General features: G+C 46.1%; 1 protein-coding gene across 1 annotated transcript in view; it reads left to right on the top strand.

The window, feature by feature from the left end:
• Positions 1–21,230, top strand: part of DNAH2 (dynein axonemal heavy chain 2) — a 2,538,822-nt gene that overhangs the window by 377,013 nt on the left and 2,140,579 nt on the right. The window contains exon 12 of the mRNA XM_086946066.1: positions 13,661–13,790. Within this exon, the coding sequence (XP_086802192.1) occupies positions 13,661–13,790 (130 nt within the window). The remainder of the gene's footprint in view (positions 1–13,660; positions 13,791–21,230) is intronic.

Here is a 21,230-nt window from a genome sequence, read left to right as displayed (position 1 = left end):
CAGCACCCTGTAACAAAACCGCCCCCTCCCCCCACCCCCCCCAGCCTCCCAGGGAAACACCCGATGCCCAGTCCGGCCAGTCCTGCCTTGCTATCACCCTTCAATGGTGCCCCTCATCTTCACTTAGACCGTCTCTCATGTGTATTTAATTTCTCTTATAGTGTTACTCATCCCAATTATGTAGGGCAGGGTGTCGGAGTGCATTACATCACACACATTATAGAGAGACAATGACTCATATTAACGTGAAAGTCAATGTATAGGAAATGCTACTTAAGATAATGGGTGCTACAAGGTGTAATCATTCTTTTATCTATTATTCAGTCTTTCACCATTCATTCTGTCCTTTCATCTATGTGCCCATTTATATCCAAAAATATTCAACCATTTGCAAACCTATCCACCATATATCCTTCCATCCATCATTTCACTCATCCATCCATTTATCATCTACCCACCCTTTCACCCCATCCAACCATTCATTCATTCACTTACAGATCCATCCACTTAGTCACTTATCCTTCCACCCATTCACCCTTTCAGTCATTCATCCTCCCTTTCTCTCTCCATCCCCCTTTCACTTTTCCATCCATCCATCATCCACCCATCCATCTACTCATCCATTCATTTATTCCATCCATTGATCCTATTACTCATCCATTCCTTCACTCATCCATCCATCCACTCATCCATCCATCCGTTCTCCCATCCATCCACCCTTTCACTTCTTCACTCATCTATTCATCCTTTTGTCCATCTACCCCATTCACTCATCCATCCATACATTCACCCTTTCACTTATCAATTCAATCCATCCATCCTTTTACTCATCTATCCACCCATTCACTCGCCCATCATCTAAGCTTTCACTCATCCATCCATCCTTTCATACACCCATCCACCCTTTTACCAATCCATCTACCCTTCCACCCATACATCCATCTATTTACCTTTTCCCTCATCTATACTTCCACTCATCCATCCATCCTTTCTTTTTTCTATCCATTCACCCTTTCATTCATCCATTCATCCTTTCAGTCATCCATCCAGCTATTCACACATTCCTTCACTTATTTACTCACCCACCTTTTCACATTATGAGCTGAGCCTTTGTCTACAGAGTTGCAGACAGAAGAGGCCCATCAAGAACTTCACCTTGCTGTAGTTCCTAAAGCAAGGGGTGGGGGAAAGTTCACTATGCCCCTGCACATAGGCAGTCTGAAAACGTAGAAGTCATGAGTCATGCATGATGCATAGTGCCAGGATGTAAGGTGAATGTGACATGGTGTTGTTTCAAGGGCTTTAAGTGGTGTAAAAAAACTGCGGGGTCTCTTTAAAGGGGGTGTCCGATGTAAATAAGGGCGTAGTTTAAAACACCTAGGCTAAAAATCAGCGCTAGCGTAGTGTTCCTCCCGACTGGTATTATGTTGTTTATGTCTTTGCATCCAGATATATATATATATAACACAGCAAGTATCATTACACCAACAAAAACCAGGACTATTGGCTTTGTCAATGGTTGTTAGTTGCTTAAAATAAAAAAAAGCAGCAACCATGGCTTTGTTAGATATACTATTGAAAATGCTTCAGTTTAAAAATGATGAGACAGTAAAAGAACGATAACCCGTTCTTTTTAACTTATTTTACAGGCTTTTTTATACACACTGTTTTCTCACGTTGCTAAAGTTGCAGCATTAGCGTTTTGCCTTTTATTTAACAGAATGCCGTGCTGTACACTGAGGCAGGAGGAGGCCGCCACATGATTTACCAGCCCAGAATGCCCCATTGACATTCTCTGTGTGGCAATCAGCCCCATACAGAATGACAATGGGCGGGGAGGGGTTGCTCTTTTGCTAAAGGATGAGTGCGAGGCGCCCCATCAGGAAGGTGAGGCCTCTCAGAGGGGAGCAGTGCTGCTCCCTGTGATGGCCAAAATTACGGACAAAAGGCGTCTGTAAAAGGTATCCTCATGGACAGCGGACGTGAGGCCCAAATTACGGACTGTCCGTGAAATTTACGGACGGTTGGTCACCCTAATTGTACCACTAAAAGCGTAAAGCAGCTGGACTGCTAGGTGCACATCAAAGTTAATTACAATTTAAACTTCTTCAAAACAAACCACTCGCCCCAGCGAGGTCGTCCCTTAGTACCACAGGCGGCCAGATATTATGCTGCATAATTTGCCTTTCCTTCCACACAATTTTTATCAACCATGAAACATAATTTGGCCCTGTCCTGATGCATAATTCCAGCAACATTGATTATAGTACAGGAAAATGGGTTTTTACTGCTGTCACTCAAGGCAGCCTTTGACCCAAGTGACAAGGGGGAATCACCCAAGAGCCTCAGTTTGTCAGCGGACGATTTTTTCACATTGCTAGTAGTTGCACTCTTGACTTCTGATAGCGGAAAATTAGACTCACTGACCACTCAGAATAATGGTATTTGAGTGTTTTGGGGCACACAACCCCTTGTTTTTTCCAAGTTTTGTAAACCTTTCCTTACAGAAACCTGGATGAACACATCATCAGCACCCGACATCGCCATAGCCATACCGGACGCTTACAAAATTACCTGTAAAGACCGCACCAACCAAACAGGAGGAGGCATCGCCATCATCCATAAGAACACCATCAAAATCACGACCAGCTCCGACGATAAGTTTGCAACCGCCGAACATCTCCACTTTCAGATCCACACCGACCCTAGGACCACACTTAGAGGCACCCTCATCTACAGGCCTCCAGGTACCCGCAGTCAATTCAGCGATGACATCACCGACTTCGTCAGCCCACATGCCCTCGCCTCCGAGAACTACATTCTTTTAGGAGATCTCAACTTCCACCTCAAAAACAAACACGACAGCAACACCACCACGCTTCTGGACAACCTGGCCAATCTCGGACTCAAACAACTTGTTGACACCCCCACCCATGTAGCCGGACACACGCTCGACCCTATCTTCACCTCCTGCAAGCACATCTCCTTCGATCGCACCACAGCTCTCCACTGGATGGACCACAGCTGTGTTCACTTCAGCTACAAAACCACCCTGACCCACAACCGCCCACAACCTATTCCTCGGAGAAACTGGAACAAAATCACCTCCGACCAACTCCTCACATCACTCAACCAAAACCCTCCAACCCTCTCATTGGACCCAAACCAAGCGGCCACTAACCTCAAGCAATGGATTACCCACAGTGCTGACGAATTAGCACCCCTGAAAAAACACCAGATCAAATCAGCCAGCAAAAAGGCTCCCTGGTTCAATGATGACCTAAAAAAATCCAAGAAGCTATGCCGCACCCTGGAGAAAACATGGAGAAAAAACCCAACCACTGACAACATGTCCACCCTCAAGGCAGCCACCCGGAAACACCACCAACTGATTCGATCCGCCAAGAAATCAGCATTCAAGGATCGTCTCGACAACAACACTCACAACAGCAAGGAACTTTTCAACATCGTCAAAGAATTCACCAACCCCACCGCAGCATCTAACGACATCACCCCCTCCCAAGACCTCTGCGATGCGTTATCCTCCTTCTTCTACAACAAAATCGCCGACATCCACAACAGCTTCGAAAATACTCCCAACGTTCAACCCTCCCCACCCCCCTCAGTTCCCACTCCGCCAACTAACAACCTTACCGCCTGGAACCCAATCACCACTGAAGACACCATCCGCCTAATGAACTCCACTCTGGCTCGCCAATTGACCCTTGCCCCCACCACATCTTCAACAAAGCGGACTCCATCATCGCACCCCATCTCCGTGATGTCATCAACTGCTCGTTCAACTCTGCCACCTTTCCAGAAAGCTGGAAACACGCCGAACTCAGCGCCCTTCTGAAGAAACCCACAGCAGACCCCTCTGAACCGAAAAACTACCGACCCATATCCCTCCGGTATGTTGTATACCTTTCCGCCTATACCACTTCTGCCCAGAGTGCTGAAGAAGATCAGGCAAGACCGGGCCCAAGTCATCCTTGTGGCTGCGGACTGGGCACTAAGGTACTGGTATCCCGAGCTACTCGGCATGTCAGTCGATTCCCCGATTCGTCAGCCTCTTCAGGAGGACCTTCTGTCGCAGCAGCAGGGGACGGTCCTCCACCCAAACCTGTCCAGTCTCCACCTACATGCGTGGAGATTGAGCGGCGGCAGTTGATGCCATTTGACTTGCCTCCTGAAGTCTGTGATGTGATTCTGGCAGCCAGGCGTCCCTCCACAAAAACAGTATACGCCTGCAGGTGGAACAAATTTGTGGCATGGTGCACAGCAAAGGCTGTGGATCCACTCCCTGCCGCCCTTTCAGAGGTTCTCCTCTTCCTTCTTTCTCTTGCCCAGATAGTGCTCTGGGCACTATCAAGGGTTACCTCTCGGTCATTTCAGCCTTCTTAAGGCTTCCTGATCAGCCTTCTAGTTTCAAGTCCCATGTTGTAAATAGATTCTTGAAAAGCATCACACAAATGTTTCCTCCTGTTCCCTTCATGATGCCTCAGTGGGACTTGTATCTTGTTCTAACATATCTGATGTGCGCTCCCTTTGAGCCACTTCATAACTGTCCTCTTCATCTTCTGACTCTTAAAACTGCATTCCTGATTGCCATCACCTCTGCCAGGAGAGTGAGTGAGCTCCAGGCTCTATCTTCTAAACCTCCTTTCCTCTCTGTCCATCCGGACAAGGTTGTTCGGAGGACTCTTACCTGCCCAAGGTGGTCATAGCCTTTCACATCGGGTGGTCCATCACCTTGCCCACTTTCTTTCCGCCTCCGCAACCCTCGAAAGAGGAAGAGAGGCTCCACCGTCTGGATCCAAAACGTGCGCTCTTCTTCTATCTCGATCGCACACCCCAGTTCCGGGTGGACGACCAGCTCTTTGTTGGTTATGTGGGCGCTAAGAAGGGACGGGCGGTGCACAAGCGGACCATCTCTCGGTGGGTCGTCTTGTGCATCAAGGGTTGCTACTCCTTGGTGAAAAAGGAGCCTCCTGTTGGGCTGCACGCCCATTCTACTTGGGCCACGGTGGCTACTACTGCCCTGGGTCGGGGAGTCCCCTTGCAGGACATCTGTCAGGCGGCTACGTGGGCCTCGCTGCACACATTTGCTTGGCACCACTGCCAGGACATCCAAGTCCGGAGAGATGGCTTTTTTAGCTGTTCCGTTCTCCTGGACTTTCTGGTGTGATCTTGGTTTGCAGACCCACCACCGGGGTTGGTATTGCTGGGGTGTCTATTCTAAGGTAAGGAATCTAACACTGACATGTTTCTTTCAGATGCACAAGTTACTTACCTTCGGTAAGGATATATCTGTAAGAAACATTAGTTAGTGTTAGATTTCTTACCGCCCCAGGGTTAAGGACATCCCTTTCAGGGCCCTAGTTTCATGGCACCAGTGTCGGTTTCTATCATGGCTCTGCGTTCCTTGCACGGAAAGCTATGTACAGAACTGACGTCAGCGCGCGAGGGCGGCGTCTAAGTACTCCGACATCATCCCGGTGATCACGACGACGCCGACGACGGACGTGGAGCCGCAGACGATGCCTACCGACGCGCAAAGTTACTGCTGACGAAAACTTTCCGGATCCAGTCTGACGCCTGGGGATATTCTAAGGTAAGGAATCTAACACTAACTAATGTTTCTTACAGATATATTGTTACCGAAGGTAAGTAATTTGTGCAAAGGGCTGCAAACCCCTTGTAGTTAGTCTGGAGCTAGGACCAGAAAGGCAGGGCACTTGTGCACTTCAACGGCATTGCTCTAGAAGCTTCTTCACACTTAAAAAAGGCACAACTGTGTATAAATACTAGACCTCACAGCCCCCCACTTCAGTACACTTCTGGAGCTGTGGATACTCTGCCAGGAAGACGACTTCTGTGCTGCTAAATGGACTGCCACTCTGCTGGACTGCTGCCCTGCTGTGTTGATCTGATGCCCTCTTGCCTAGATGAGAAGGACTGGAACTGCATCTCTTGAACCCAGAACCTAGAGTAACTCTTAAGACTAGTTGGCTGGCTTTCTGATCTGAAGCTTCAGGGACATAGCATGGCTTACAACAGCCTTTCATCTGCGATTCTACCCTGCCAAGTGGTGCCAAACCAATCCTAAACCCTCAAAAGTGAGCTTAAGGTGCTACCAGCCTCTGTGGGTCCGGTGGAACTGACACATCTTCTCTGCTGTGCAGTGCAAGCCCAAGCAGGACTGATGCATTGCTGTTGCTGCATTGATTGAACTCGTCGCTAAGACTTGCATCACATTGCAGCTCTACAGAATTGCCGCATTGCACTGACTGCATGATGCAATCTCAGCGCAGGCCCTCGCATCCCTTGGTGACAGTAGCCTTGATGCCGGTCTTCACATCGCACCTTGTAGCTCATTGGAATGGACGTATCACCCCTACTCTGTGGCAGAGCCTTAATGCTGGACTTCACATCGCACGTCTGACAGGATTCCTGACCACATCGAATACCCTTGCATCTCAGGATCACCGTATTCCGGAACCAATGCATTCTTCAGCTGCATGACTTATCTTTGATGCAGATCCGCGCATCACTTCTCAAACCAGGATTTAAGGTACTTTGTTCAGGGGCGTAGCTGTGTTCATGTAGCTTGCCTGCTCTCCACTGCAGTCAGACTGAATTTGTGAATTTCCACAAATATACACAGTTGGTACTTGGTGCTGTTTGGCGATATTTTTACTTAGATTTTTAAAACTGATTATCTCCAGTTCTGCTGATTGGATTGTTCTTGTTTTGGTCTTATTTTATTTATTAAAATCAGTTATATTTATCTAACTTGGTGTGGGAACCTTTTGTGTGGTGTTGTCACTTTATCACGGTTGGAAGTGTTGCACAAATACTTTACACATTGCCTCTAAGTTAAGCCTGATTGCTCTGTGCAAAGCTACCAGAGGGTTGAGCACCGGTTAGTTTAGGTTTGACTTGTGCCCAACCATTTATTTATTTATTTATTTAAAGGCTTATATAGCACTGGACTTCGACTCGCGAAGGAGTATCTCCGCGCTTGGTTCGCCTCCGGCTACAGGACAATGCTCTAAAGATATTACAGAGATTTAGGATGCCTGGAACAGGAATGTCTTCAGTAACTTTCTAAAATTTAGGTAGTTATTACATTGTCTCAAATTGAGGGGTAATTTATTCCAAAGACTTGGACCAAAGAATGATAGTGCTTTTTTGATTGGTGGAATCTGCAGCAAGAACTGATTACTGGAGCGAAGAGTACGACCTGGTTTATACGGAAGATACTTTTCGGCCAGGTACAAAGGACCTGACCCATGGATGCTTTTATAGATGGTACAACAAGTTTTAAATTTAATCCGTTGTCGGATAGGGAGCCAGTGGAGTTTATCCAAGAGGGGGCGGGATGGAGTTCTTGGCGGAGCATTAAGAACCAGCCTAGCCGCGGTATTTTGGGCCACTTGCAGCCTACTAAGCACTTTGTCATTCACTGATAGAAGTAGGCCATTGCAGTAGTCCAATGCTGCTAACCACAAGGGCTTGAACAAGGGTCTTTCTAAAGATGTCGGGAAGGAAAGGGAACACGCGTCTCAGGAGACCAATTACCCGAAAACAGGATCCAGTTGTCTGATTCACGTGTTCTCTTAAAGAGAGACCCTGATCCAGGCGTACGCCGAGATTTTTCACTGTCTGTTTGGGACTGGGGACAGGCCCCAAGTCCAAAGGCCACCAATCTGGTGCCCACAGGAGTGAGGCCTCCCCAAACAGCATGACCTGGGTTTTCCCCACATTGTATTGTAGGAAATTGGAGTCCATCCAGCGAGATACTACTTTCATCCCCTCCGCAACCATGACCAGGATTGTGGTTGCCGCTTTTCCAGGGTTCCCAGCCAACCAACAATTCAATTTCTCACAGTTCTGATTTAGATGTGAAAGCAAAAAGAACGAATGATGGATGGAATGCTGTATGAATCAAACATTCACCTCAAGTCAAAAGATCTGGGTGGAATCAATCATTCTTTTGCTCACTACGCCACCCTAATTTGGACCCAGACATATGCAAATCATTCTTGACCCTGCTCCTCATGGGAACAGTCCAGCCAAAACTTCCTAGCTGGGTCCTCCCTAGACTGGAAACAAGATCCCGGGACCCGTTTCGGACTAACACCCCTCTTCAGCCAGGCTACCTTGAACCCAGTGGCACAGCGAGCATGGTGTGAGAAGGTGGCCTGATATGCAGTGCTCACTATTCTAGTGAACACTATGCATCAGTCCAGCAACCCTTATTGATGATTGGTTGTAAGTCAACCTTATAGACCAGCTATCCTAGTAGCATGGATACGAGCAGTCTAAGGCTAAAGACTCGAGAGGGCGTGTTAAGCCAGCTGTTTACCACACATATACCCCTTGAATACCCAGTGAAAGGACACCACACAAGTGTTATGAAAATAAACAAGATATTTATTAAGAATCACAACAGCCATGTACTCTTTATGAGGACAGGGTACTAAGCACAAAACAAAACTCTTACGAAAATACTTAAGTTAGCACAGTATATTCAAATGCCCGAGGGGCACGGAAAACCATATACTCTGAAAGTGGAATGCGAAATTACTAGCAGGTAAGTACAGTACTAATAGGCTTAGGAATCGCTAGGACTTGACTATAGAACCTTCAGATTACTTATAGGAGGCCTAGGGGACTCGGGTGCAGAGTGTGCACTCTCACGCGTGATGCGGGACAAAGTCTATGGTAGCTAGTAATGACAAAGTTAGTGTTCTCGGGCGAACCTGACCTGGTAGGAGGAAAACGAAAGTGGATTCTGACCCTTGGATAGTGAGGCTATGCTGGGGCACCGAAATGCCGAAGTTACCTAGCCCAGGGGCTGCAGCTGCATAGTTCTCAAAAGACGTCGGGAATCCTCGTAGACGGACCAGGAGCCTGGAAGAAAGAAGTTGCTGGCAGGCGACCAGTGAAGAAAGTTCGATGGATCCAAGCCTGGATCGAAGGAAGATGACACCTGAAAGCAGAGGGGACCAAGTTCGAGACTACTAGCCAGTAGTCAGGTGGCACCAGGAGGGCACCGGATGGTAGTCACCTCGACTAGGTGAGTGGGTGACGCTGTGCTCGCAGATCTCACGGACCAGGAGGCGTTGTCGGCGACCAGGATGGAGGAGCGAGCTGTCCCACGATGGATGAAGCTGTCGGCGTCGCTGGACCCAGGATTGGGCAACAAAGCCTTGGCAAATTCAAGCCCACGCGGTGGACTCAAAATGGCGTCTGGAGTGGACCAGGAGGGTCCGGGGTGCCTCTCTTGAAGAAGGAAGCAAGGGCCAGTCTGGAGCAACCAGACCAGCAGCAGTGATGTCGTCGGGCGTCGTGAAGAAGGCCACAAGCCAGCCGGCTAGTAGCCACACAGCGCGGTGAGCACGCAAAAGCAGAAGGGCCCCACGCAGATCGTGGAGATGCTGGAGGGCTGATCTTCGGTGCTGGAGCTGGTCAGGGTCTGGGCTTCTCGGACCCCAAAGCACTCACCAGTGGAGCACACGGTGGGCTTGTTGCAAAGAAGTCGTGCAGTCTTGGCGATCGTCGGTCCCTCGAGGTCTCGTCGCACTCACAGTTCTCAGCTTGGCTGTAGAGGTGAGTAGAGGTCAGAGGTGCCAGGGAAGCCGGGTCTCGTCGAGCTGGGTCGTCGGATTCGTGAAGAAGGACTTGCAGCAGACCGCAGTGTTCTTAGGATGGTGCCTGCGGATGCAGGGTGACTACTCCTTAGCCACAAGGGAGAATCTTGAAGAAGGAAATCTTGATGTCTTTCCCAGAAAGTCGTGTCTTGATTCCAAAGATGATCTAATTTGAACAGGGGGCCCGCTCCCATCTTTATACTAAAAAAGGGGGCTGACCCGGTGACTAGGTCCTGCCTATGGGTGGGACCAGGAGGGGGGTGGTTACACCCCTCTGCCATGCCGGACTTTCCCCAGGCCAGGGGCTGGTGTGCCCCTGGAACTGGTTCTGACCGGCCTATGCGTAGTGAGCACCGGGGTGCCACTCAGCAGTCACCTTCCTGAAAAGCCCTGCCTACCCAGGATACACAAAACCATGTCTGGGACGGTGCTAGCACCGCCCCTGACAGGAAACCCTTAGTCCAGGCTCCCCTCGCTGGAAGGACTCCCAGCTGCAGGGGGTCAGACTCGTGTCTGTGGTGGCAGCATCCATTTTGTGGAGCTGAGGCTTCGTTTAACTTTAACCGGGGTTCACAGTTACATACATGTTGTGTCCCTCTAGAAGGGTGGAATGCTAACCCCGTCGCCAGAATTGGCGAGGGATTAGTATCCCAATTCGTGTGACACCTTACTCGACATGTTTTGATAAAGCAAAACCAAAGATAGCATTTAACCGCGAGGATTATAATGCACTTAAGAGTATATGGTATGCGATATCATGGAACAGCTATTAGGACTTGATTCCGCAAGCTGCAGACAGGCTCAGCTCATGCCAGAGCACCATCTCACACGATTCCAAGCACTCTGCCTTCAGGATTGTCAAGGCCTGCCATAGGAGTGACTGATAGAAATCTGTGTGTCCATTTTAGGGTTAGATATAGGTATACTATATCTACAGCGAAGGGTGATTACACGACTTTGCCCCAGCTGTCATGCAGCCAGTTGTGTCAAATTTAGGAGGCCAGCCAGGGGTGGCATAATACATGCTTCAGCCCCTGGTAGGCCCTGGGTACACCTATGCCCTGAGTTACAGGGTCTGATAAGGTGGCCCAGTACCAATTGGTAAATGCACCTAGGGTACATGTGGTAATTTAGAGAGAGAACAGCCAGGCTGTGGGTCTGATTGGCAGGCCCACAGCCAGAGAAAGTCGTAAACCAGTGAAACAAAAGCAAAAAATCTGGGTGATCATAGGATTGCAGACCCTACTCTCCTACACATGGGACCCACAGTAGCAACAAGTGATGGCCGGAATACTGAATGAATCAAACATTCACCCCCAGTCAAAAGATCTGGGTTAAATCCATCATTCTTTTGCTCACTACACCACCCCAGTTTTGACCCAGCCATATGCAAATCTGTCTTGACCCCACTCCTCATGGGAACAATCCATCCCAAACTGCCAAGCCGGGTCCTCCCTAGACCGGTAACAAGATCCTGGGACCGTTTTCAGGGTAACACCCTTCATCATCCAGATTAGCTTGAACCCAGTGGCACAACGAGCATGGGACCCCCATCTGGGCATAGCCATCCCAATTAGGGCGAAAAGTGCATTCACCCCCAGTCAAAAGATCTGGGTTAAATCCATTGTTCTTTTGGTCACTAAACCATCCCAGTTTGGACCCAGCCATATGCAAATCAGTCTTGACACTGACCTCTTAGGAACAGTCAAGCCCGAACTGCCAAGCCAGGTCCTCCCTGGACTGTAAACAAGCATCTTGGGACCAGTTTAGGGGTATCACCCCTCATCAGCTAGGCTACCTTGTGAGAATGGGATCCACGTTTTGGCAAATCCTTCCCACTTAGAACAGCAAAAGCAAAAATGAGGAGCCGGGTCAAGACTGATTTGCAAAGGGCTGGGTCCAAACTGGGGAGGCGTGGTGAAAAAATGATTGGTTAAACCCAGATTTGTAACTGGGGTAAGTGTTTGCATTGTTCAGCATTCCGTCCTTCATCTGTTCTTTTTGATTTAGATGCGAGTGTACAAGAGGTTTAATCACAGCGGAGACGTCTATGTCTCTGCAGTGATTAAATCCCTCCTACTGCCCTGCGGATGAACAGCTGTCGAAAGCAGACCTCAAAATCTGCCCACATGATTTAGATGGCAGAATTAGAGGTCAGTTTTCACTGCTTGTCACCACCAGGAAAACCCTGGTGACAATGGGCAGTGATAACTGCTAAAGTCTTCCCTCACCAAGGGCGTTGACTCTCATTTTCATTTCTATTTTCAAAAAGAAAATCACTCTTCAGGATTTTCTTTTTGAAAATAAAAATGATGTAGCTGTGCACCAAAAAGCGTAATGCATTGACAGAAACCTCCATGTTTGGTGGCCATTTATAAATGGCGGGAAGTTGCTCCAGCTGGTGGGGCAACAGGCCGTCTTCCAGGTTATAAATGAGGCCCTTAGTTTGCTGTACTGTTCTAGTGTTTATGACTAACCTGAAAGTGTCAAGCTTCTTCACGAACTGTTATCTTCAGGAGTTCATCCTTTTCTTCCTTGTACTCCTTACTGACTTCTCCACCACCCTTTATTGAGAGATTTAGTTTGCTGTACTCTTCTAGTGCTCAGGACTATTACCAAAGATCTTATGATAGATCCTACTTTTCCATTGTGTTTGTCTCATTAAATTCATGAACAATTCTGTTTCCTAGCTAATAAAGTCATGGGACAGACCCTGAGAAAGTTAACTGCCAAAATTGAGGACTGACAGTCTCTGAGGAATGTTATGGGGTTTGGGTAGCTTGGTGTAATCCACCATATTAAATGTAAGGCTTCATTCCTAAATGTTTTTTTTTTAAGTGAATGTTAAAAGACTAAATTAGTCTAAATGGTTTGTAGCGTAATTTCTTGGTTGTATGTCAGAACCACGTAGGCATTTACCACGCCTGCCTTAACAACATACGAACCACAAATGCTTCTTTACAACGCATTCCTTTACCACACAAGTCATTAAAACAACTTGCCTTAGGGAAAGCTCTGGGCTTTGGAATAGTATAATTTACTATTCCAACTCCAGTCTGCGCAACAGTAGGAAATGTGTTAGACTTAAAGTCCAACATCAGTCCAACAACGCTTTTCGTAAGGCAAGTCGTTGCAATACTTGTATGGTAAAGGAATGCGTTGTAAAGATGCATTGGTGTTTCGGACCACGTTGTAAGGCACAGCTTGGTTCAAGCTGCGATGTAAAGGTGGTTTCCCAGACTTTCTTGTTAAAAAAAAATAATAATTTAGAAAGGCATACAAAGTATCTTGCAAAGCAATTTTCCTCTTTAAAAAACATGCTCTTGGATCTTACACTTAACCCGTGCCCGCTGCGCTAATTCTCCCGCTGTGCGGGCGAATTAATGAGTGGGCGAGATTTGGACGGCCCCTGCCCGTGCTCCGCACATGGCCACCGTGACGTCGGACAACCGGGGGTGTCCGCAGCACCGAAGGGGTTAAGGAAGATATTACATTTTTGTAGGATTTTTTAAATATACTCATGAATGAGAATTGAACTACAACTAAATACGTTTGCCATACCTTGCCTTGTAGGTAACTAGCTATAAGTACACAACATAATTTTACTCAATACTTTAAGCCTAAGTGGAGGAAGGACTTTAATGACCAGAAGGTACTTTGAACATGTTTTCTTCAGGTTATACAAAGACCTCAGCCGTGAGTGGAAAATTGAAATAAATGATCCTTCTTGTGGGTTTGAAGTTTCCCTGCATGTTTCTGTCAGTGCATAACACAAGCACAATCTTTGGACACTTTGACCAGAGTATTCTCAAAAAGGCAGCCATGCCTTATCGCATTCACAATATTTCAGGAAACGTCCCCTTTCTCCTGCTGAACAGCGTATAATTTGCCTAAAGTTCAGTCCGAAGCCTTGCTTTGAAATGTCGCCTGTACAGCGAACCTTTAGTATCCAATCTGTGTTGGGATTGTTACCGACGTATTTGTTTGTGTTAATGCTCTAGGTTCCGTGCTGGAATTAAGGATTTAGAAGTGATGATGCAGAATCTCATCACCACAGCTTTTTCAACAGTGACATATGTGGAGCATGGGGTGGAGCTTCTAGATATTTTCCACCACCTGGCGATGCGAGAGGTAAGTAGGAATCTGTGATGAATTATGCCATTGTCTGCACATAGGATGTAAAAACTACCAAAACTGGCAGAGAACGCTACGCACTGTGCATGTATAGTCCGGCTGGACTCTATAAATAAAATCAAAACAAGTTATTCAATAAATCATACGCATTCAACAGTTTTTTATCCAGGGATAAATCTGTTATTCATTTATGTGTATATCCTCATTTGTTACATCATTTGTACATACTGATTTATCACATTTCATTTAATTGACAATAAGTGAATTCAATTATTAAATCCATTACATCATGGAACCAATATGATTGATAATTGACATTGAGATGCAGTTTTTCATCGTAAAACAATGTAATTATAATAATGATTTTCTTGGCAATGCCCGATGCATTTCGGGACAGTGATGTCCCTTCTTCAGGTGCAATCTTAACACAGAGTGCTTTCGTCAGCTTCCGCTTCTATTTTAAATGAGTCCTTCGCAAAGCACGCAGCTAAATATTGCAAAAGTTATCTGAACACGAGTTGCTTGTGTCCGGAAATGCTTCGCGCCACAGCCACCAAATGGATTCTAGTCACTCCTCGCGTTTCTAAGTTAGTATTAGCCTTCACTGCATCCTACGTCCTGTCAGCTGTCTCTGTTCGAAAACCGAGCTCATAAGCAGACAAGTGTTACAACCCACAAGGACACCCATGTCACATGGTCCTTGGCGTACTATGCTTCTCAGCTCACACATATTTTGGTTTGCCTCAAAAATACCAAAAGAAAATCTCTCATGCATTTAAATCAATGGACAGATCTGTACTGCTTCCTTTTCCTTTTTTTAAATTACGACTGTGACTTTGTGTTGTATAATAAATAAATTAGAAGGATTAATGGCAGCTAGTCATTGTGGTCTCTTAATGAGTTACTTGTCATCTTAGTGACATAAAGCTGAATAAGCTTATCAATATCTGCAAGAGAACCTAAGGACAGGTCTTTAACTTTCTGAAGATTTCACACTTGACAAATTTTTCTTCTTGAAAAACAAACATTCTAGTGAATCCTGTTGTATTGCCAGTTTATTCCTAATGAATATGATAGGACACAGTCATCGTTAACAATGTGTACTTTCAAAAATCTGGATACCCTTTGTTCTGTCTCTCCATCTTCTCACTGTCTCACTTTGATAATTCCCCGACATTTCTCTATTTGCACCTCTTCAGACCATCAGACTGATCCCCAGCTTAAGTGTATTGTTTTTTTGTTGTTTTCTGGACATAATTACTGAGCAAAATGTTAGTCCATCTCCTTATTACTTTGCATCTAATCACCTCACTGCATCTCCCAGGATCAGCTTTCCATTTTTTCTGTGATCCTATGCCTCACCACCTTACTCTGTCCTTTTTATCTTGTGCTCTATTCCACATTTGAAATACTGAAACAAATAGCACAAACGTAATAACTTAAAGAATACCACAACTCTGATTTCTTCTTTTAACTTTTCTTTGTATTTCTGTTTGTTTCTAAATATCTTACTTTCATTTACCCCCATTTTGTGCTGTTTTGGGATTGTGGGAAATTTGTAGATGTTCTCATATTTTTTCCCCTCTTAGCATCAGAATTTCATACTATACCCTTTGAGATAGTTTAATCAATTTGTTAGGAACAAATACTGTGGTTACTTTGAATCAGTTTAAACTTTGAGTGCATTTTCTTTTGAGTTTGTAGGGCAGTTGCCAGCTTCTGTTTGTGCGACTTCTCTTCCACAGAGGAATCAAGGCCTGACCTTTGATGTGCCCTAGGTGATAACATAGAGACTAACTTCACAGAGAAATTAGGGCTGATCTTTTACCTGCTTCAAGTGATACCCACAGTCCTTCGGAAGGAAAATTGACAGGATTCTCAACTAACTCTCATAGATTTAGACTACAGCTCAATCCCTCTCGTACACGAGAATGAGGAAGGAATGAAGCTTTTGTGCCCACTGCTTAGGAATAAGGCATAAGTCAAACTCTTCCTTCCCTTATATGTATACAAAACAAACAGACATTCCACTGAAATTGTGTTTCTTTTTCATCAAGGAGAGCTCCTATGCCTTCCTTGTAGACCTGCAATGGCCTTGGCCTTTGTTGACATTAAATTTGTTTTGCTACATCATGTCAATCCTTCAGCCATACACTACAGCATGCAGCCCGCCCTGGCTATGTTCTGTATTAAGTTACTAGTACTATGTCCGACACCCGGTGGAGCTGCTCTGTTCAGCTATTGTGGAGATTGGCCTTGGTTCATCCCCTGACCGTCACATACCCAGCTGGACTTTGGGCACAGTTTTTCTCCCTGTCTCACTGTCTCGCCCCCCTCATCGTATTTCTATAATTCTGCTTTCGCCTTGTCTCCTATCTATCTATCTGTTCCCATTTAGCACTCTTTCTTTCTTTGTCTTACTTCCTTTGCTCCTATCCCCTCTCCCCTGAATCTTTCCCCTTGCCCGCTACGCCACCTAGCCCCCTGTCCTTTTGTGCCCTTTGACTAAGCACTCCCCTTGTTGGGGAAAGATCCAAGATATATACACTGGAGTCTCAGCGTACCCGCTGAGAGAGTCCACAGCGCCTAGGGAGCCACTCACAGTTGAGGTATTGTATGGCACCCCTTGCCAAAGCACTCCCTCTCCCCTTTTTTGCCAAGAATCCAGTAGTGCAGGCTTTGGAGTCTCAGAGACCCCTCTGAGAGAGTCCACTGCATATATGGAGCCTCTCGCAACAGAGATGGGGAAATGATACCACTTCCCCTGGGATCACAGCTTACTGGACTTTGGACGCAGCTCTGACTTGTCTACCGGTTTGTGTCCCCGTCCCCCTCCTCTTTCCATGCTGTGTCTCTCACCCACCCCTCCTCTTTTCCTCCTCCATTCTCTGTCTACTTCCCCTGCTCTTATCCCCCCGAATCTCTCCCCTTGGTTACTTCTTCCCTTACGTATACGTATAGGTCCTTTTTGTTTGTCTCGACCTTACTTGTCACTATTTTGCCAGGCTCTAATAACTGTAACCTTTGTAACGATGTAAGCTGTAATTATGGTCTGATACTCATGTAAAGCGCTCTGATACCTCCGGGTCTAGCCAGCGCCATATAAAACCTTTAAAAATAAATAAATAAAATAATTCCGATTAACTCAACCCCCCCACTTGGATGAAATGCTTCAAACAGTTTCCTCCAAGCAAAAGACTAAACCAATAACCACCTGGTCAACCACTAAGTTTAGGTTACTGATTAATGTGCTCCTGTCATAAAGCACGTCAACACCTTGTCAGGCAAAGTTAGTACAAGTGCAATTACAATTCAGTACAGTATGTGCCATTGTTCAGATCCTTGTAGGAGGCTTGCAGGAGGATCCCACACAAGCAAAGTACTGCTTTAAAAGTGTTTCTAAATGTGGAACAGTGTTAGCCATGTACTGCTAGAGAGGACATTGATTAGACCTCATTATTGTTTTCTTGTACATCTCAGATTTAGGAAGTACTTTGCACTGCCCTTCTGTCATCACTCTGTGTTATTGCTCCATGATGATAACGTGGATTGGGTACTCGTGGCCTCAGGATAAACAAATATTTGAAAATACAGAGAAATACAAAGACATTATTGAGAAAACAGAGTTTCAGAATCCTAAACCTTCAGAAAAAACTTCTTTCATTCAAAGACATGACTAGCTTGCCTCAGTACATTTAGAGGATGCATATTTCAGCAAACCCATACATTGTGCTCATCACTATTTTCTAAGATTCCAAGTAGGCAAAAATCATTATCCATTTGTCCTCAGATTGGCTCCATGGGTGTTCACAAAATTTATCGCACCAGTTGTAGACTGTTTGAGTAATTGTATAGTCTACGGGTTACTAGATGATTGGCTGATACAAGTATAATTGTACGGTCAGGCACAGAAAGCAATACAGTTCACACTGTCCACTATGGCATGACAAGACAGGCATGACAAGTAGTATTCTTGGGAGCAAGAATGGTTATTTGCAAGTCAGTGGACACAGTGACTCTAGGGATCAGTCTATTTTACAGTATCAAAATTAAATATGTCTTTTATTCTTGCTATGTATGTTACCCCTGGTCCACCTGATAATAGAAAGAGAGCACCGTTGCCAGATGTGGAAAGATGACACTCAGTTTCTGGTTGATCCAGTGCACAACTCTAAAGAGATATATATGAGTGACTATCTCTTGGCTATCACGCACTGGATGAGAATGTACAGCTTCTTCATAGACAATTCTAAAACTAACAAAATGTTCAGTAGTATTAAGTTGACAAAAGAGAATTGCACAACCATTGAAATCAGAATTGGGATTCCCATGCCTCTAAGGATTAAACTAGGATGAACCCTCCATCCCAAAAGTGTTAACATGATGTATAGTAGAATATATGTAATATTTATTCAAATACTCATTAAAATAGTCCACACTTCGTTATTTTGTAGTAAAGGAGAGATAATCGTAGATATTAGGACAGCAGACACATGTTTTTGCTCTGCATTTATGCCTTGAAGTGCTGTCAAGGCATAGTTGATCTGATAGAGACATCCAGCCACAGATTCCTTACATTAGAAATCTCCTCAGGCGCCAAACTGGATCAGGAATTTCTTTGTGCAGCAGCACCTCTGTGCGTCGGTAGAGGGCGCACAGCGACTCTGTAGCGATATTGTCCTCCTGATGTGACATTGACAGAATCCATATAAGCCCTTCTCAGAAACACTGACATCAGTTTCTTCTTTTCCACACTTACAAGGCGAATCCGATCAGAGGTTCCTCAGGCAGTTTTTTGGCCTACCTCAGTGATTTCGTTGAGCAGAACAGTGTGCCTTTAACGAATATCCTTGAGGTTCAAGCGTTGCTGGTCCTGTGGACGATAAATTTCTGCCATGGACCTTCACTCTATTTGTATGTGGTGCCTAGGGAAGCACCATGACTCAGAGGAGTATGACTCATGTCAACAGATTCGACCAAAGGCGCTGAAGTAGCGTCAGATGAAGCTTCTAGAGGCACAGTTGTCTCAGTCTTCCAAGACGTCCCATCGACCTCGGTCTCCTTTGTGCTCAAAGTACTGGTTGTGGGCCCAATCCAGAAGCTGTTCCTGTATGTTTCACTCTTCATTGACATCTAAAGGTAAGTCTCTAAGTAGGCAGTCAAAGTCACAGCGTCACCCAACTTTTTTCCACATAAGGCCTGCCCCGATCTTCGGTTGAAGCCTCTGTGGATGAGTCTGACATGTGCCTTCCAGCCTACCCGAGAGCCGGGGTGGCTCTGACCCAGATGATCGAATATTACAACTCTCTTCATAGTTTTTTGGGGTCTTCAAAGTCCCCTGGAGTGTCCTTGCGCCCCAAGGAGGTACACGAGTTCACCCTCTGCGTCAGTCCGGTTGCTGGATTCCAAGCCGTTTCGACGCTGGTGCTCAGCCCTTTGGGGTTACCACCTCCAGCGTCTATGTCTGGTCCACCACCTCTGACAACGGCATTGAGGTCGGACCTACGGACTTAGATGACAGCTCCATTGGTGCCTCTCGAAACTCCACCTCTGAAAGAACTAAGTCAAAAGTCTGAGAAAAAATCTTCGGTCGCACCCATTGACTGTAACGTCTTTCAGGTATTCTTTCTTCAGAAAGTTAGGGATATCATCTCTGAAATTGCAAACACCCCAACCAACCTTGGTTCCTCTTTCCAGACCCATTCCTCTCCTTTCCCTGGTACACAACTCACAAACTTCCCTAAAATAGACTCGGCCTCCCTGTCTTTATTAATGAATTGCACCAAATCGGGCTCCCCAGCAGACCCCTGTCCTCCGAGGGTTTTACAAATTGCCCTTCCAGGGCTGGCAAAACAGATTATCATGCTATTAAACAACTCCCTGGAAACTGCCTACCTACCGGCCAACCTAAAAGAAGCTAGGGTCACCCCCCTGCCAAAGAATCTTGGTGCAGATGCCTCTATTCTTGAGAATTATAGACCTATCTCCCAGCTCCCCTTCCTGGCAAAAGTGATAGAACAACATGCACTGAGGACACTCTCAACCTACTTGGAAGATCACCAGCTACTCCAAGCACGACAGGTGGGTTTTTGAGCCCATCATAGTTCTGAGCTAGTGATGTTGTCTGTTCTTGACGAGCTCAGAATTATGGCTGACAACAAACAACGAGTGCCCTGATTTAATTAGACCTATCAGCGGCATTCAATATGGTCAGCCATAAAAAGCTGCTGTCCTGTCTTTTTGACCTGGGCATCAGCGGGCTAGCACATCAATGGCTAGAATCGTTTCTATCAGACCGGACTCCGAGGGTTCAGTTTGGGGATCATACATCGGCTAAGGGCACTTTTACTTGCGGCGTACCCCATGGCTCTGCATTATCCCCGCTCCTCTTTAATATCTTCTTGCAACCCCTGGTGGAGATCCTGGCTGACTGGAGACTGCCGGGTCTTCAATTATGCTGATGATACCCAACTCCTCATCCGGATCAGCAACTCTAGTCAGGGCCAGGAATTGGCGCAAAGCTGCTCAGATTCACAGTGAATTGGATGATGGCCAATTCTCTGAAAATAAACCCCGACAAGAGCGAGGTGCTCATCATTCCCACAAAAAACAGCCTTTGGTGTGACCTTTTTTGGCCACAGGAACTAGGTACTTGACTCTGAGCTGTCCATGTCCAGCCAGGTCACCACGGTGGTGGGAACCTGTATAGGACTGATGAGGCAGCTAAGGACACTTGTCCCTCTTTTGTCAACGTCCTCACTACAGGCAATTGTCTCCACCACTGTTATCTCTAGGCTAGACTATGGGAATGCCCTTTATATTGGCCTCCCCCAGAAACTTATCAAGAGACTGCAGGTAGTGTAGAATGATGCGGCCAGGCTCATTTTCAGACTTCCCAGAAGGACCCGTGCTACCACTCTTCTACATAAATTGCATTGGCTCCCCATCAAACAGAGAGCTAAATTTAAAGGCCTCTGTATTGCCCACAGAGCAATTTATGACCAAGCACATAAATGAACGCCTGGAGGAATATGTTCCTGGCCGGACACTGCGATCGTCTGAGTCCTGCCGTCTAGTCTTTCCCAGATATATCACCAAATCCAATGGGGGCAGATCATTTTCTGTCTTCCCACAAATCTGGAATAATTTACCTGAGCACCTTCGTAGGGAACCGGTCGTCCTCACATTTAGGAAACATCTTAAAACGCTCCTATTTAGGGAGACGTTAGTCACAGTGGAATTTCTGTTTGCTGCCTTGTGTTTCCAGCCGCCGTCAGTGATTCTGGTCACTCTCTCTAAAAGCGCTTAGAGACCTGAAGGTGATTTTGCGCTATATAAAAGACATCAAACATAACATAACCTCTTTCCATCTCTGACACAAGACATCGCCTCTTCTGTGCCAGACGGCGGCGATGGAGCTTCCCGTGTCAGAAATCC

The sequence above is a fragment of the Lissotriton vulgaris genome, chromosome 12 (assembly GCF_964263255.1).
Source record: "Lissotriton vulgaris chromosome 12, aLisVul1.2, whole genome shotgun sequence".
Classification (NCBI taxonomy): Eukaryota; Metazoa; Chordata; class Amphibia; order Caudata; family Salamandridae; genus Lissotriton; species Lissotriton vulgaris.
The sequence above is the reverse complement of the archived record's forward strand: the minus strand, read 5'-3'. Positions and strand labels throughout refer to the sequence as shown.